The sequence below is a fragment of the Mirounga angustirostris genome, unplaced genomic scaffold (genome assembly GCF_029215605.1).
Source record: "Mirounga angustirostris isolate CCGP_5_RB_7025 unplaced genomic scaffold, mMirAng1.0.hap1 SCAF_3, whole genome shotgun sequence".
NCBI classification, from domain to species: domain Eukaryota; kingdom Metazoa; phylum Chordata; class Mammalia; order Carnivora; family Phocidae; genus Mirounga; species Mirounga angustirostris.
This window is the reverse complement of record NW_026991711.1, coordinates 187,333,511-187,351,362: the sequence shown is the minus strand read 5'-3', so window position 1 is coordinate 187,351,362 and position 17,852 is coordinate 187,333,511. Positions and strand designations below refer to the sequence as shown.

Sequence of the window (17,852 nt, the reverse complement as noted above, 5' to 3'; positions counted from 1 at the left end):
GATAGGGACACTTCCATACAATGTCTGCCTGTATCAGAAATGTGTAAGTCATCCTTCTATCAAGCAAATGACTAGTGTCCTAGTTAACTATAACCATGAAGTCTGCAAAAACATGGCACTTTGAGATCCATCAGCTTAGCTCCCCTTCTTGGGTACCTTCTAGGATTCTGTTTGGACAGGCTCTTAAACCTGTGGTTTCAGAATTCAATATTTAATTCTCTTCAAGTAGAGTTTTTGTCTGGTTTAAATCAGAGACCCCAAACCAGTGTCCCTAAGCTGCCTAATCTGATGGGTAGACGTCGCAGCTTATCTAGTATTCACAGGGAAAAAACCCCACAATTTATTATGGATATTTTTAAGAATCAAGGAGTTTCACATAAAAATCTGGATTTCCAGCTTCTTTTGTTGCGGCCTCAGAGAATCAGTGCCCTGGGGCTGTGTTCCTGCGTGTCTGCGGCCATCTGCACAGGAGAATCAGAGGTTTCTTCTTAGCTGTTCCCCACAGCCCCCACGATTCGCTCAGTTCTCTCCTACTTTGAAGGAGTGAACAACACACTTACACTTTGAAAAAATAGTCACTATGTTTCTCTTGCAAAGTAGTACTTTTCTCACCGTAAAGGTGACATTTTAATATTTCTTATGGGTTTGTGTCCTTCAAAAGTGGGAAAACGAAAGCTAGAACAAGAAAGCCACACGTTTCGGGGCGCCTGGGTGGCTCAGTTGGTTAAGCGACTGCCTTCGGCTCAGGTCATGATCCTGGAGTCCCGGGATCGAGTCCCACATCGGGCTCCCTGCTCAGCAAGGAGTCTGCTTCTCCCTCTGACCTTCCTCCCTCTCATGCTCTCTGTCTCTCATTCTCTCTCTCTCAAATAAATAAAATCTTAAAAAAAAAAAAAAATTTAAAAAAAAAAAAAAAAAGAAAGCCACACGTTTCAAGAAGAATGGGAGCGAGCTTATTTCTTTGTGGAGGTCAAGAATGTTCCTACATGTTTAATATGCAAACAAAGTGTGTCTGTGTCGAAGGACTTGGACCTCAGACGCCATTATAAAACAAACCATAGTAGGAATGATGGGTATACCGAAAAGATGCGTGATAAAAAACTTAACAAACTGAAAAAAAGACTGAAATTTCAACACGACTTACTTTTGAACGTGAATAAAATAAATGACGCTGCTATGAAATGCAGTTATATGTTAAGTGAGAAAATTGCCCGGGCATCGAAACCTTTTACAGACGGCGAGTTTATAAAGGAATGTCTGTTGAGTGCAGCGGAGATTATGTGCCCTGAACAGAGACAAGCATTTGCCAATCTGAGACTAAGTGGTAATATTGTTTCACAGCGTGTTGACAGCAGGGCAGTGAATTTACAGGACAAGCTGCAAGAGAAAGCTAAATCATTTGTGGCTTTCTCCATTGCGGCTCATGAAGGGGCCGATGGAGCTAATGCCCCCCAGTTGGCTGTATTTATTCGTGGTGTTGATGGCACTTTTGATGTGACGGAAGAACTTTTGGACATGGTTCCCATGACAGGCGCCATGTCAGGAAATGACTTTCTTGTCTGGGTTGAGGAAAGCCTTAAAAAATTTAACGTAGACTGGTCACAATTAGTGTTAACACAGATGGCAATTCGGCACTGGTTGGTGTTGAACAACTTGTTACAAAACTTAAATCTAAAGTGTCAGGGCTTTGCAAAGACACGGAACTGAAGTCCATGCATGGCCTCATTCTCCAGGAATCACTTTGTGCTAAAAAGTTAAAAATGGATCATGTCATGGACATAGTGATTCACAGCATAACCTGGATCCGGTCACATGGCTCAGACCACAGAAAGTTCAGTGCTTTGTTCAGCGAGTTAGATGCACAGTATGGAAGCCTGTCTTGCTCCATGGGACATAAGTGGCTGAGTCATGGCATGGTGCTCAGGTGGTTTTTCAAACTGTTGGAAGAAATTGATTTTTTCATGTCTTCTAAAGGAAAATCGGTTCCTCAGCTTACTAGCAAAGATTGGGTCAAAGATTTAGCCTTTTTGGTTGACATTATGACTTACCTAAACACGTTGGATATTTCTCTGCAAAGACGCCCACAAGTGGTTACACAGATGTACGATTCAATTTGCTCCTTCCTAAGAAAACCGTGTCTTTGGGAAACTCATTAGGCAAGGAACAATCTGGCCCACTTCCCTAAGCTGAAATTAGTTTCTGAAAATGAAAGAGATGGCCAGAACTATATTTCCCAAATTAAAGAGTTGAAGACTGAATTCCAAAAATGGTACTCTGATTTCAAATTTTATGAAAACGAGCTGACGTTGTTCTGTTCAGTTCACCTTTCTCGATCAACATTAATAACGTGAGCGAAGAGCTACAAATGGAAGTTCTTGAATTGCAGGGAACACCCTACTGAAAACGAAATATGATGGTGTCGGGACCCCAGAATTCTATAAGTATCTTGGGAACAGTTACCCTAAATATAAAAACCACTGTGCAAAGATTCTGTCCATGTTTGGAAGTACGTACGTTTGTGAGCAGCTCTTTTCTGTCATGAAACAACATAAAACTAAATATTGCTTCCAGTTAAAGGACTCGGAGATGAATTCTCTGCCACAGGTTGCTGCACAAGATTCCCAGCCTTGACCTTGGGGCTTAAGAAGGGAATGTCAGGTGTCAGATTTGAAATCTAAGGAGAAAGAAATTATGAGACTTTAAATAATTATTTCTACTTCCAAATTATATTTGTTCAACGTCAAATTTAAAGTACAATCTCTGGCGTCCTGTGTTTGTATTTATCACATATGAAATGAAGTTTGATTATACCTTGGCAGTTTATTTTTCCTGTATTTGGCCTTTCTGGCCTTTAGAGTGATTCAAGTTGATAAACCTCTGCCCTAAAAGCAGCCACGTTTTTCCTAAAGGCACTCATGAGCCAGGGATGTGAACCAGGGAGTGAGCTGGATGAATGGGATGTTTAGATGCCTAGCGCAGCTCTGTCCCCAAAGATGACAGACCTGCCGCTCTGATCTTGGGACTCAGGCCAGTTTAACCCCACCCTCCACCCCCCAACAGAGCGGGGACAGCATAGCCAATACTCACCTCTGGGTTTCTTTGGTGTTTCCATTTTGGATTTACACATTTCTTTGAAATTTTAACATTGTTGGTTAGCATTAGAATAAACTGTGGTTGGCCCCAAAACCATTCTGCCTCCTACAGGCAGGGATGGGCATTGTCTTGGCATCAGGGCCACCCCAAGGGGATGCAGAATGAGGCCCATAGCTACCATCAGGGTTTTAAAGAGCTCTGTGACCCAAAAGGTGTTTTTCCACTGTGAAACTGGGACAGGACTCTCACTGTTGCAGAAACTGTATCTTGAAAAATCAGTCCAATTATAGAAGTGATATATACTTATTGTAGAACATTTGGAAACTATAAAGAAATAGAGGGGAAAATCTATAATCTCAACAACCAGAGGTTACCCCTATAAATATTTAGGTATGTTTGTTTCTTTCAATTTCCTATGTATTATTTTATATGGTTGAGTGCATTAAGTCTGGATCATTTTGTAATCTGCTCCCCCCTCCCCTTCTCCCCCACTTAACAGTGAAATCCTGGGGCACCTGGCTGGCACAGTGAGTCGAGCATGCAACTCTTCATCTCGGGGGTTGTAAGTTCGAGCCCCATGTTCAGTGTAGAGATTACTTAAAAAATAAAAAAATAAAATCTTAAAAACAAAAACAGGGGGCGCCTGGGTGGCTCAGTTGGTTAAGCGACTGCCTTTGGCTCAGGTCATGATCCTGGAGTCCCGGGATCGAGTCCCGCATCGGGCTCCCTGCTCGGCAGGGAGCCTGCTTCTCCCTCTGACCCTCCCCCCTCTCATGTGCTCTCTGTCTCTCTCATTCTCTCTGTCTCAGATAAATAAATAAAATCTTTAAAAAAAACAAAAACAAAAACAGGGAAATCCTAAATATCTGTCAGTCTTCCAAGCTCAAGTTGAGTTTATTTGCTTGCATCAGGTGTGTACTGATGGGCCTTTGCCAACCAGGGTGAGTTCTCTTGGCATCAAATAAGCCATAGGTGATTTCCAGGTGTGGGATCCCTTTTCTGTTCTGCCATGTTCTGAGAAGGCCAGAGAAAATCCCTGCTGTCCAGGGAAGGAGAGGCAGAGTGCATCTGATGACACTCAGGACAGCCTTTTTGGGCAGAGGTTCTGGGACCATTAATGAGTGTGAAGAAGCCCCACTTTTAGAGCTGACCTTAATCTCTGCAGCATATGATGCCACTGCCCACCTCTTCCCTCCCCTTGAAATCTCAAGCCCATTTTTCTCCTTCCTCTCTGAATGCTTTTCAGACCCTCTCCTCCTCCTTGAATGTTGATTTTCCTCCAATGACTTTTTCTCCCTATAACTTACCTGCTCAGTGGGGAGTGCGATGTGGGGCTCCGTCCTAGGACCCTGAGATCATGCCTGAGCCGAAGGCAGACAGTTAACTGGCTGAGCCACCCAGGGGCCCCTACCAGTGACTTTTAACCTTTTTGAGGAGAAGAGGACAGGGGAGGTCAGTCAGGGCTCTCTTCAAGCAGTGGTTAAAAGATACCAACCTTCTTCCAATAATTACGTACATGTGTACCTACACCTGTGTTGTTGCTTTTTTTTTTTTTTTAGATTTTATTTATTTATTTGACAGAGAGAGACACAGCGAGAGAGGGAACAGAAGCAGGGGGAGTGGGAGAGGGAGAAGCAGGCTTCCCGCAGAGCAGGGAGCCCGATGCGGGGCTCGATCCCAGGACCCTGGGATCATGACCTGAGCCAAAGGCAGACGCTTAATGACTGAGCCACCCAGGCGCCCCTACACCTATGTTTTTATTACACTTTCAGGAAGTTCCCTTGGAACCATCTAGTCCCATGACTTAATTATTATGTGCAAGGCTTCCGTTGTGGAATCTCGAGCCCCACTCTTCCTTCTTCTTTTTTTTTTTTTAGGTTTATTTGAGAGAAGAGAGAGTGAGCAGGCAGGGGGGGCAGAGGGAGGAGAGAGAATCTCAAGCAGACCTCATACTGAGTGCAGAACCTGATGCAGGGCTTGATCTCACAACCCCAAGATTGTGACCTGAGCTGAAACCAAGAGTCAGCGGCTCAACTGACTGAACCACCCAGGTGCCCCAGCTCTTCCTTCTAAATGCCAGCCTGGAAGCTGCTGGACCTCTCCATTGGGATGTCCCACAGGCCATTTCAATGTGTGGTGTTGACGATTGAATTCATCATTTCTCTCCCCAGCTCCTAAACCAATTCTCCCCTGGTTTTCTTATTTTAGTGAATGGTACCATCATCTACCCAGTTCTGTCTCAAGCCAGAACCCTGGCAGTCATCTTGGACTCCTTCTTCTTACTCATTTCCCATTTCTATTTAGTTGCAAAATCTTGTTGATTATACTACTTAACTAAGGTTTCAAATCTTCCCCCTTCTCTACAATCCCATTTGTAGTGAACACTCCGCTAGCTGGGACCACCATCATCTCTTGCTTGAACTTCTACAAAAACCCCAAAATGGCCTCCCTGTTTCTAGTGTCTCCGTCTAAAACTCTTTGCCTTCAAAGCATTCTCCACCCAACAGAGTGACCAAAAAATAGGGCAAAACAAAAAACTCAAATTAGGACACATTACTCCCCGGCTTAACATTCTTGGCTACTTCATCATTTATAATAAAACCCCAACTCCTCTAACTCAGCAACAAAAAACCAAACAACCCAATTTAAAAATGGGCAAAGGACTTGAATAGGCATTTCTCCAAAGATGAACAAATACAAAATAAGCACATGAAAAGATGCTCAGCATCACTGATCAGTAGGGATATGCAAATGAGATACCTCCTCAGACTCATTAGGTGGCCGCAATCACACAACAAACAGAAGACAAGTGTTGGACAGGCTGTGGGGAAATTGGAACTCTTGTGCCCTGTTGGTGGGACTATAAAATAGTGCAGCCACAGTGGAGAACAGTATGGTGATTCCTCAAAACCTACAAGTAGAATTACCATATGATCCAGCAATTCCACTTCTGGGTGTATACCCAGAAGAATTGAAATCAGGATCTTGAAGAGATATTTGTATACCCTTGTTCACAAGAGCTAAAACATGGACACAACCCAAGGGTCTCTTAGTGGATGAATGGATAAGCAACATGTGGCATATACATATAGTGGAATATTATTCAGCCTTTAAAAAGGAGGAAATTCTGACACATGCTACAAAATGGATGAACCTTGAGAACATCATGCTAAGTGAAATAAGCAGTCACAAAACAAACGAACAAATACAGGATGATTCCATTTATATGAGATACTTAGCATAGTCCGAATCGTAGAAACAGAAAGTAGAATGGTGGTTGCCAGGTGCATGGGAGGGGAAATGGGAACTTCATGTGTAATGGGTATGGTTTTAGCTTTACAAAATGAAAAGAGTTCTGGAGATGGATGGTGGTGGTAGTTGCATACCGTTATGAATATATTTCATACTATTGAACTATACACTTAAAAATAATCAAGATGGTCAAGGTTATGTGTAGTTTACACAGTTATTAAAAAAAAAAAGAAACAGAAAAAAAAATAAAAACAAAAACAAAGCCTGAACTCCTTACCTACCATGGGACTACAAAGCCATGTGTAATAGGAGGTCTCCTGTCTCCCTGATCTCTTATCTACTTTACTCTTCACTGTATACCTGACACTTGCCTTCTTTCTGTGCCTTGAGTCCTTGGACAGAGCTGTTTCTGGAATATTCCCCTCCAAGTCTTCTGACCACCCAGGTCAGAGCTTCAATGTTGCCTCCTCAGAGAAGCCTCTCCTGGCCCACCTTGGAGTGACCACCTCCCCAGTCATTTATGCTTAAGATGGTTTCTGTCAGGTTCCTTCACTGTAATATTACTTGTTTGTAAGTTCTCTCAAAGAGAGATCCTAAGAGACTCTCTAAATATCCTGTTCCTCATCCTACTTTTCCCTAGTAATTTTAGCATCTATTGCTGATTTTTTCCTGAAACAATTATTACTGGGTATCTGCCAAATGGCAGTTTTCAGTTTTCCTCATTCTACATTGATTGGTTGGAATTCTTTTTTTTTTTTTTAAGATTTTATTTATTTATTTGACAGAGAGATAGCGAGAGGAGGAACACAAGCAGGGAGAGTGGGAGAGGGAGAAGCAGGCTCCCCGCCGAGCAGGGAGCCCGATGTGGGGCTCCATCCCAGGACCCTGGGATCATGACCTGAGCCGAAGGCAGACGCTTAATGACTGAGCCACCCAGGCACCCTGATTGGTTGGAATTCTGTGGGGAAGACTTTTCCCTTCACCTTTTTTTTTTCTTCATTCATTCAAGTATTTATATCCGTGTGGACTCACAGATTCTTGTTTTATTCTATAGCTTCTTCTATGGATTATAATCCATTATGATCATTATTTATTTTGTCTGTCAGGTTGTCCCAGATTTGGCATGGGAGCCCATTCAAGTTTGCCTCCTGTGTCCACTGATATGGGTCCACATGTCCCCGTTAGGATTTGAACCCTTCCTTACCTTCTAGCACCACAAGATGTGGGAGGCTCATCTTGTAACTTCCTTGCCACAGCCCTGAAGATATGGCTATTCTCCAAGAAGCCGTGGTGCTTTTCATTGCAGAATGGCATGAGACACCAAGACCTGGGTGCTGGGTGACATCATTGGTGCTGGGCGTTAGGACTTTCAGACCCTCTCACTGGACAGTCAGGAAATGTACGTACATACGCATGGATACCTACCACAAGCTGTTCGGACATATTTGTATTTCGAAAACCATGAGTTCACAACGATGCCTCTACTTCCGGTCCAAGACCACACTGTTTATTCTAGCTGACCCCTTTCTGTATTTATAACTGATTTTTCTGATAGTGAGAAATCTGGCTTTCATCACAGTGTATTTATTTACCTGTTTAATGCTAGAATACGCATATTTTCTGCATTTATTTTTTTAAGATTTTATTTTTAAAAGATTTTATTTATTAGAGAGAGTGCACATGAGAGAGATTGGGGGAGGTGCAGAAAGGAGGGAGAGAGACAAGCAGAGCTTAGAGTGCAGAGCCCGAGGGGGCTCTATCCGAGGACCCTGAGATCCTGACTTGAGCCAAAATCAAGAGTCATATGCTGGGGCGCCTGGGTGGCTCAGTTGGTTAAGCAACTGCCTTTGGCTCAGGTCGTGATCCTGGAGTCCCGGGATCGAGTCCTGGGATCGAGTCCCGCGTCGGGCTCCCTGCTCGGCAGGGAGTCTGCTTCTCCCTCTGACCCTCCCCCCTCTCATGTGTTCTCTCTCTCTCTCTCTAAAAATAAATAAATAAAATCTTTTAAAAAAAAAAGTCATATGCTTAACCCACTGATCCACCCAGATGTCGCTAAAAGATTTTATTTTTAAGTAATCTCTATACCCAACGTGGGTCTCAAACTTACAACCCCAAGATCAAGAATTGCATGCTCTCCCTACTGAGCCAGCTGGGTGCCCCCAGTGTTTTTTGAATTTCTGACACACACTTCTCTGAAAAATAAGCCTACTACTTAGAGTACAATATTGTACAGTTTTTCTCCTTTAGTCTTAGAGTGTATGGTCAAAATACTCTCTTCTAAAGTTGCTTAGGTGAGTGCTCCCAGTGTCCTTGGGTTATTATTCATTTGTAGTACACTTAGGGTCATTTGTTCCTGTTTATAGTCCTCTCCGGGTCATCTCCACTCCCCCTCTTCCCCAATTCCTTGTGGATTAACAAATGTGTTCAGAAGTATAAAATCTAGTCATGATTCTAAAAGTCAGAACTATACAGCTGTATCCAGAGAAGTGTGGCTTCCCCATGCCTCCCATTCTCTGGTCTTCTTACCCCGGTTGTCCACCCAGTAACCAATCTCAGTGTCCGCTTTATTCGTACTGTGTTTCTTTTTGCACGTGTATATTCTCTGGCTCCCCTTCTTTACACGAGAGGGAGCCTATTCTAGATCCCGTTTGCACTTTGCTTTTTACACTTAAGTTTCTTGGAAATGACCAGTAGACATTTTGAACTATTTTACTTGGGTGCCGCTTACTCAGCAACAGTGTCATTTCATCAAGTTCACTGTCAGTGTCTGTGAAGTTGTTCAATAGTCTTGACTCTGGCTCAGGAAAAACAGCACCCGCTGTTTGGCGGAAGTGCAGGGCTCTGAGGAGGGGAGGCGGAGGGAGGTGAGGCCAGAGAGACAGGCAGAGGCCAGTTTGGCCAACTGCGCCCCCCAGGCACTTGCAGTGTTGGGGGGTTGATACTGGCTGACTGGGCTGGGGCAGGGCCAGGGCGGGAAGGCAGGGGGACCAGCCTGGAGACTCCTGCAGGGATGTGGGGGGGGGGGCCTGAACCGAGGCAGTGCGGGAGGGGATGGAGGAGGGTTACTTCTGGATATGGAGGGATGCCAGACGAAGTCAAGGATGCCTCCCAGACTTCTAGCTTGATGACCAATAGAGAGAATGAGGGCAGAGGAGCTGGTTTGAGGGATCCTGAGGGGTTTCAGTGGTAAGCGGTGGGTGTCATCAGCAGAGACTGGTGCTTTCAGCCAGGGCTGTGCCTGGAACACCAAAAAATAATATTCATGTGGGAGTGGCCTGATGGTAAGTGAAAGAAGCCAGGCCCCAAAGGCTACTTGCTGTATGGTTCCATTTCTATGACCTGGAAAGGCAAACCATAGAGACAGAGTGGATCAGGGGTCATGGGGGCTGGGAGTGACAGGGGACGGACTACAAAAGAGCATAAGGGAAACTTTGGGGGGGCTGGCAGTATTCTTTCTGGATTATACCATGACTGTACATGTTTACTAAAGCTCATTGAACTGTACACCCCAAAAGGTTGAGTTTTACTGTATGTAAATTACACCTCAGTAGTTGACTTTTTAAAAAAATGGAAGGAAGCCCAGGGGACACTGATGGCTGTGAAGCAGTGAGAAGGTGGTCCAGGGGAGAAGCAGCTAGTCTCGAGACTCTGTGGAATAGAAGGATTGAGTGTCAAATTCCAAAGGGTCAAGTAAGGTAAGACCCAGAAGGTTTCCAGCAAATGTAACAACCACGAGGCCATGGATGAGCTCACCAGAGGGATTACTTTTTCCCCCTATAGCGTTCCCATCCTCCCCAATAGGGTTCCCATCTTCCCCCTGTAGGGTTCTCATCCTTTCTAGGCTTCCCAATAGACAGTGAGCTGCTGGAGACAAGCATGATCAGGAGCCCCAGGAAGGCTGAGGAAAGGCCCAGCAAAGGGAAGGGCCCAGCACGTTTCTGAGAAATAGCAGTGATAGGGATCCCCGAGGCAGTATGAGTTCTGCCACCCAGCACCGTAATTATGGGGCCAAGTGCAAAATGAAAATGCAGGACTCCTGTTCAACAGTTGTTAAGGTTTCAAGACAGGAACAGCGGAGCATTGAGCCAATCCCAGGGCCCTTCAAAATATGGGTCACATACCCATGGAGTTGGCCCTGTTGCCACCCAAAAGTCGTGGTTCCCAAGAAAGCACAGCAGCTATAGGATCTGGCTGGAGAAGCCAGCCGCTGTCTCTTACCAAGAAAGGCTTGGCCCGAACCAGGAGTGCCTTGGCGCTGCCACCTGCTGGCCACATCAGGCCACTGCACCTCCCTTCGGAGAGCAGGACCTTGGAGAGTGGGAAGCTCCGCTCCGATGGCCGGGTGACCTAGCCCTTCCTTTCCCTGAAGAGAAAACAGTCCCAGGGGGCATTCTTCCCGGGGTCACACCAGCCGCAGCACCCCAGTGATGATGGTAGCATTTTACTGTTACATTTAAACCTCTTGGTTCTTTACAATCCCTCAAAATAGAGAATACCCCACATAGATTAGTAAATGAAAATAATTTGAGTTTTCGGCTACTGTGGTTGTCTCCCATGACCCTTCTCTGTTGTCTTAGTTCCCTGTTCACTTTTGAGAGTACCCACTGGCCCAAGTGCTGACCCACCTGGGCCTGGGACTGGGACAGGTGGCTCAGACGCACACCGATCAGCATCATCCCATTACTGGGCCACAGGGTGGGCCTCCAATCCCAGGCCAATGAAGATGCCTTTTTTTGGCGGGGGCTGCTGGAAAAAAATGTTTTCTAGCTCCCTCTGGACCCTAGGGTGTATAGCCATGAGGTTCATCGCTTGACTGCAGCAAAAGACATTTTGCCACCGTGATGAAAGCTACCACCATGATGAAAGCTGACATGGAATGGTGAGGAAAGAAAGACAAAAAAGCAGGTACGGGGTGCCATTTTTGAGCTGCTGGATCAAGCTAGCCCTGAAGTGGCTGAGAATCGGGGCACCCGGGACTTCGCAGTGCTGAGAGCCAACGAATCCCTTGGATGTTTAAACAGTTTTGAGCAGCTGCTTGCAATGAAAGGTGTCTAATCCCGATCTGCCTCTCTAGCCCCATCTGCTGTAGGTTTTCTTCCTCTCCTCTTGCTCAGGAGTCTTCAAGCCCCTCAGTCCCCCTTGAGTCCTCAGCACGGCACCAGCTCTCTTTCTCCAGGGCCTTTGCACATGCTGTTGGCCTGCCGAGGGCACTCTCCCCTCACCCACCTGGCTGACAGATCCCACGGGCCCTTAAGGTCTCAGTCTAGATGACATCCCCTCAACGAGGCTCTTCCTAACTCCAATTCACTCCAGAAACATTTGCTGAGCTCCTGCTCTGTCACGCATCAAGCTAGGCCCAGCACCCTGTGGGAGCTCTGGAGATGCTGGTGATCTCAGCGGAGGCAACATGAATCAAAGGCTCATGCTCATGTCCCCAGACAAAGAGGAACCAGACCTGGACCAGGAATTGAGAGTGTGGCTGGGTGAGTCTGGAGATTTCAGAGAAAGCCCGTGGGGCTAGAGAGCAGAGTTGGGGAGCTGGGAATGGATCTTACTGTCATGGAAATGCCGACATGATGAGGAGGGTTAGGAATCTAGATATATTGTGAAAAGAGTCAGCTGGCCTTCCATGTTTGCCCAGCTCCTTTCTGATTCAGCTTCCATTGTTGGTTGACATAATACAGTCCTGGTCCAGTGAGAGCTGTATTTCTCCTTGAAGGTTAAATATATTCTTATGTGGAATTTTTTTTATTGTGATATAATTCACATACCATAATATTCACCCTTTTAAGGTATACAATTCATTGTGGGGTTTTTTTGTTTTTTGTTTTTATATATTCACATCACAACTATCTACTTATAGAATGTTTTCATGACCTCAAAAAGAGACCCCATCCCCATTAGCAGTCACTCCCCATATCCCCCTTCCCCTAGTCCCTGGAAGCCACTAATCTCCTTTCTGTCTTTAAAGATTTGCTGATTTTGGGGACACCTGGCTGACTCAGTTGGGGGATCTTGCACCTCTTGATCTGGGGTTTGTGAGTTTGAGCCCCATGTTGGGTGTAGAGATTACTTAAATACATGTTTAAAAAAAAAGATTTGATGGGGCCCCTGGGTGGCTCAGTCAGTTGAGCGTCCAACTCTTGGTTTTGGCTCAGGTCATGATCTTGGAGTTGTGGGATCGAGCCCTGTGTTGGGCTCCCTGCTCAGTGGTGAGTCTGCTTGAGATTCTCTCTCTCCTCCCTCTCTAACTCTCCTCCAGCTCATATGCACTCGCACTCTCTCTCTCTCTAAAAATAGATAAATCTTAAAAAAAAAAAAGATTTGCTGATTTTGTATATTTCATATAAATGGAGTCATAAAATATGTGGTATTTTGCATCTGGCTTCTTTCACTTAGCATAATGTTTTCAAAGTTCATCCATGTTGTAGCATAGATAAATACCTCTTTTTCTTTTTAAGTAATCTCTACACCCAACGTGGGGCTCAAACTCATGACCCTGAGATCAAGAATTGCATGTTCTGGGCGCCTGGGTGGCTCAGTTGGTTAAGCGACTGCCTTCAGCTCAGGTCATGATCCTGGAGTCCTGGGATCGAGTCCCACATTGGGCTCCCTGCTCAGCGGGGGTCTGCTTCTCCCTCTGACCCTCTTCCCTCTCTTGCTCTCTGTCTCTCATTTTCTCTCTCAAATAAATAAATAAAATCTTTCAAAAAAAAGAATTGCATGGGGCACCTGGGTGGCTCAGTTGGTTAGGCGACTGCCTTCGGCTCAGGTCATGGTCTTGGAGTCCCGGGATCGAGTCCCATATCGGGCTCCTTGCTCAGCAGGGGGTCTGCTTCTCCCTCTGACCCTCCCCCCTCTCATGTGCTCTCTCTCTCTCATTCTCTCTCTCAAATAAATAAATAAAATCTTAAAAAAAAAAAAAGAATTGCATGTTCTACAGACTGAGCCAGCCAGGTGCCCCGAAATTCTCTCTTTTTTTCTTTTGTTGAAGTCCAGTGTATCTATTTCTTCTTTTGTTGCTTATATCTTTGGTGTTGTATCTAGGAAATCATTGCCTCCTCTAAGATCAGAAAGACTTATGCTTATGCTTTCTTGTAAGAGTTTGATAGTTTTAGCGCTTATATTTAGGTCATTGATCCATTTTGAGTTATTTTTTGTAAACGGTGTGAGATAGGGTCCAGTCTCACTCTTTTGCATGTGAGATAGGGTCCAGTCTCACTCTTTTGCATGTGGTCGTCCAGTTGTCCCTGAACTATTTGTTGAAGAGAGTCTTTCCCCGCTGAGTTGTCTTGGCACTTTTGTTAGGATCAGTTGACCATAAATGCATGGGTTTATTTTTGGACTTTCCAATCTATTCCATTTATCTGTATGTCAGTCTTGATGCCAGTACCACACTGTCTTGATTACCACAGCTTTGGGGTCAGTTTTGAGGTAAGAAAGAGTGTCCTCAGACTTTGTTCTTTTCCCCCACTGTGTGGCTTATCCTGGGTCTTGCATGTTCACATGAATTTGGGGATCAGCTTGTCAGTTTCTGCAAAAATAGCTGGAATTTTTTTTTAAAGATTTTATGTATTTATTTGACAGAGAGAGACACAGCGAGAGAGGGAACACAAGCAGGGGGAGTGGGAGAGGGAGAAGCAGGCTTCCCGCCGAGCAGGGAGCCCGATGTGGGAATCGATCCCAGGACCCCGGGATCATGACCTGAGCCGAAGGCAGACGCTTAACTGCTGAGCCACCCAGGCGCCCTGGAATTTTTTTTTTAATAGCTGGAATTTTGATAGGGATTGTGTTGAATCTGTATATCTATTTGGGAAGTATTGCCATCTTCATAAAATTAAGTCTTCCAATTGACAAACACAGGATTTCTTTTAATGTTGCTTTGTAGATTTCAGTGTATGATCTTATACTACTTTTGTTAAACTTATTCCTAAGTGTTTTATTTTTTTGATGCCAGTGTAAACAGAATTGTTTTCTTTTTTTTATTTTTAAAGATTTTATTTATTTATTTGACAGAGAGAGACACAGCGAGAGAGGGAACAGAAGCAGGGGGAGTGGGAGAGGGAGAAGCAGGCTTCCCGCAGAGCAGGGAGCCCGACGCGGGACTCGATCCCAGGACCCTGGGATCATGACCTGAGCTGAAAGTAGACGCCTAACGACTGAGCCACCCAGGCGCCCCAACAGAATTGTTTTCTTAGTTCCATTTTTGATTGGGGCACCCGGGTGGCTCAGTTGGTTAAACATCTCTCTCTTTTTTTTTTAAGACTTTATTTATTTGACAGAGAGGGAGAGACAGAGCATGAGCAGTAGGGAGGAGGCAGAGGTAGAAGCAGGCTCCCCACTGAGCAAGGAACCCAACACGGAGCTTGATCCCAGGACCCTGAGATCATGACCTGAGCAGAAGGCAGATGCCTAACAGACTGAGCCACTCAGGTGCCCCAAGCATCTGACTCTTGATTTCGGCTTAGGTCATAATCTCAGGGTCGTGATATTGAAACCTGTGTTAGGCTCCTCACTCAGCATAGAGCCTGCTTAAGATTCTCTCCTTTTCCCTCTGCCCCTCCACCCTGCCCACACACATGCACCCTCTCTCTCAAAAAATGGTTAATTCCATTTTTGATTGTTCATTGCTATTTTATAGAAGTAAAATTGATTTTCGCACACTTTTATCCTATAGTCTTGCTGAACTTTTTGTTAGCTCTAATAGTTTTGGGGGGAATCCTGTTGGATTTCCTATATATCAGATAATCTCATCTGCAAGTAGAGATAGTTTTACTTCTTCCTTTTCAAACCAGATGCCTTCCCCACCCCCATTATCCTGGATAGAACCTCCAGTACAATGTTGAAGAGAAGTGGTGAGAGTAGACATCCTTGTCTTGTTTATCTTTTTTTTTTTTAAAGACTTTATTTATTTATCTGAGAGAGAGAGAATGGGAGACAGAGAGCATGAGAGGGGGAGGGTCAGAGGGAGAAGCAGACTCCCCACTGAGCCGGGAGCCTGATGTGGGACTCGATCCCGGGACTCCAGGATCATGACCTGAGCTGAAGGCAGTCGCTTAACCAACTGAGCCACCCAGGCGCCCCAGTCTTGTTTATCTTAAGGGGAGAAGCTTTCAGTCTTTCACCATTGAGTGTGATGTTAGCTGTGGAAATCTTGTAGATGCCCTTTATCAGACTGAGGAGGTAACATTCTATTTCTTTGTTGAGTGTTTTTATCAAGAAAGGGGGTTGGATTTTGTAAAATGCTTTTCCTGCATCTGTTGAGATGAGTATATGGTTTTTGTCCTTTATGGCTGACACATTTTATTTTTTATTATTTTTTAAAGATTTTATTTATTTATTTGACAGTGAGGGACATAGCGAGAGAGGGGAGACAAGCAGGGGGAGCAGGAGAGGGAGAAGCAGGCTTCCTGCCAAGCAGGCGCCGGATGCGGCTTGATCCTAGGACCCTGGGATCATGACCTGAGCTGAAGGCAGACGCCTAATGACTGAGCCACCCAGGTGCCCGGTTAACACATTTTAAAAAGCAGTTACCTGTGCAGGGTAAAGGAATAGGAACCAGGAAAATGGGAGACAGGAGTGCAAGAGATACTTTTTACCATCTATCCTTTTATATTGTTTGGTTTCTTGAATGTATTTCTTATTTAAAAAATTAAATTATCTTTTTAAAAATTGTGATAAAATAAACCTGAAATAGAATTTACCATCTTAAACATTAAGTATACAGTTCAGTAGTGTTAAGTATATTCACACTGTTGTGCATCTAAGCCCTGGAACTTTTTTATCCTGCAAAACTGAAATGCTATACTCATTAAACAATAACTCTTCATTCCCCCCGCCCCCCCGCCATTTCCCAGCCTCTGGCAACCGCCATTCTATTTTCTGTTTCTATGAGTTTACTCTGGGTAACTCATGAAGTGAAAGTATACAATATTTGTCTTTTTGTGACTCTCCTATTTCACTTAACATAATGTCTCCAACACTCATCATATTGTAGCATGTGTTAGAATTTCCTTTCTTGGGGCACCTGGGTGGCTCAGTTGGTTAAGTGTCTGCCTTCGGCTCAGGTCCTGATCCCGGGGTCCTGGGATTGGAGCCCGGCTTTGGGCTCCCTGCTCAGCAGGGACTCTGCTTCTCTCTCTGCCTCTGTGCACTCTCTCTCTCTCTCTCGTCTCAAGTAAATAAATAAAATCTTTAAAAAAAAAGAATTTCTTTTTTAAGCCTCAGTAATATTCCATTGTGTGTATATATCTCTCCATATATCACATTTTGTTTATCCATTCACTTAAAATTTTTTTTAACATTTTATTTATTTGAGAGAGAGAGCATGAGCAGGGGGAGGGGCAGAGGGAAAGGAACAAACAGACTCCCTGCTGAGTGGGAGTCCCTGCTCAGGCCCCTGAGATCATGACCTGAGCCAAAATCAGACACTTAACCGACTTAGCCACCTAGGTGCCCCTATCCATTCACTTGTTGATGGGACATTGGGGACCTTTTGGTTGAACATGAGTGTGCAAATGTCTTTGAGACCCTGCTTTCAATTCTTTTGGATATATACCCAGAAGTGGTATTGCTGGATCATATGGTAATTCTATTTTAATTTTTAAAAAAGATTTTATTTATTTGACACAGAGAGAGAGCATAAGCAGGGGGAGCGGAGCAGCAGGCATAAGGAGAGGGAGAAGCAGGCTCTCTGCTGAGCAAGGAGCCCGATGCGGGGCTCGATCCCAGGACTCTGGGATCATGACCTGAGCCGAAGGCAGCCCCTTCACCAACTTAGCCACCCAGGTGCACCTCTATTTTAATATTTTGAGGAAATCATCATACTGTTTTCCATAGCAGCTGCACCATTTTACATTTCCATCAACAGTGCACAAGGGTTCCAGTTTCCCCGTATCCTCACCAACACTTTTTTTTTAAGTGTGAGGTATAAATTACCTCTTTAAAGTTCAGGTTTCCAAATCTACAAAGCTGAGGTCTAGACCCTCATCTACTTTCAACCTTACCTTTCAATCCTTTGCACAGGGCAGGGCCCTAGAGCCAGGAGGACAACCAGAGGATTGGATGGGGACAGAGGCTGAGGCCAAGTGGGGGACAGTGGAGATTCAGGAGAGAGAGGACCTGGCTGGGAAGGGTGCCCCTGGTCCGACAAGGTGGCCATGGGCTGGGGTTAGACTCTAGGACCTGGAGACAGCTGGAGTATCTGGGATCTCCATAGTCTCTGGAACACCGGTTGGAGTTCTGGGATCTCCATGGCTAGTCATGAGGTTCCTCCAGTAGCCCTATGGCATGTGGGCATCATTCATGGAATCAGTATTTACTGAGCACCAATAAAAGGATGAATCCTTTTAGGATAAATTCTGCATAACCTCAAGAAGCTCATTGCTGAGCAGGGAGCCCAATGCAGGGCTCCGTCCCAGGACCCTGGGATCATAACCTGAGCCGAAGGCAGATGCTTAAGTGACTAAGCCACCCAGGTACCCCTGTTCATGTATTTTCTCATATTA

General features: G+C 44.9%; 1 protein-coding gene across 6 annotated transcripts in view; it reads left to right on the top strand.

The window, feature by feature from the left end:
- LOC123838743 (nucleolin-like) overlaps positions 1 to 17,852 on the top strand; it is a 40,273-nt gene that overhangs the window by 14,379 nt on the left and 8,042 nt on the right. Inside the window, exons 6-7 of one of the 6 annotated variants that reach the window (XM_064587235.1) lie at positions 662 to 700; positions 935 to 2,757. The exons of 1 other annotated variant lie outside the window; for it this stretch is intronic. In XM_064587235.1, coding sequence (XP_064443305.1) covers positions 662 to 700; positions 935 to 1,707 — 812 coding nt within the window. In that variant the 3' untranslated portion in view covers positions 1,708 to 2,757. 4 more of the 6 variants (XR_010410340.1, XR_010410339.1, XM_064587237.1 and 1 more) reach the window with 4 other exon arrangements.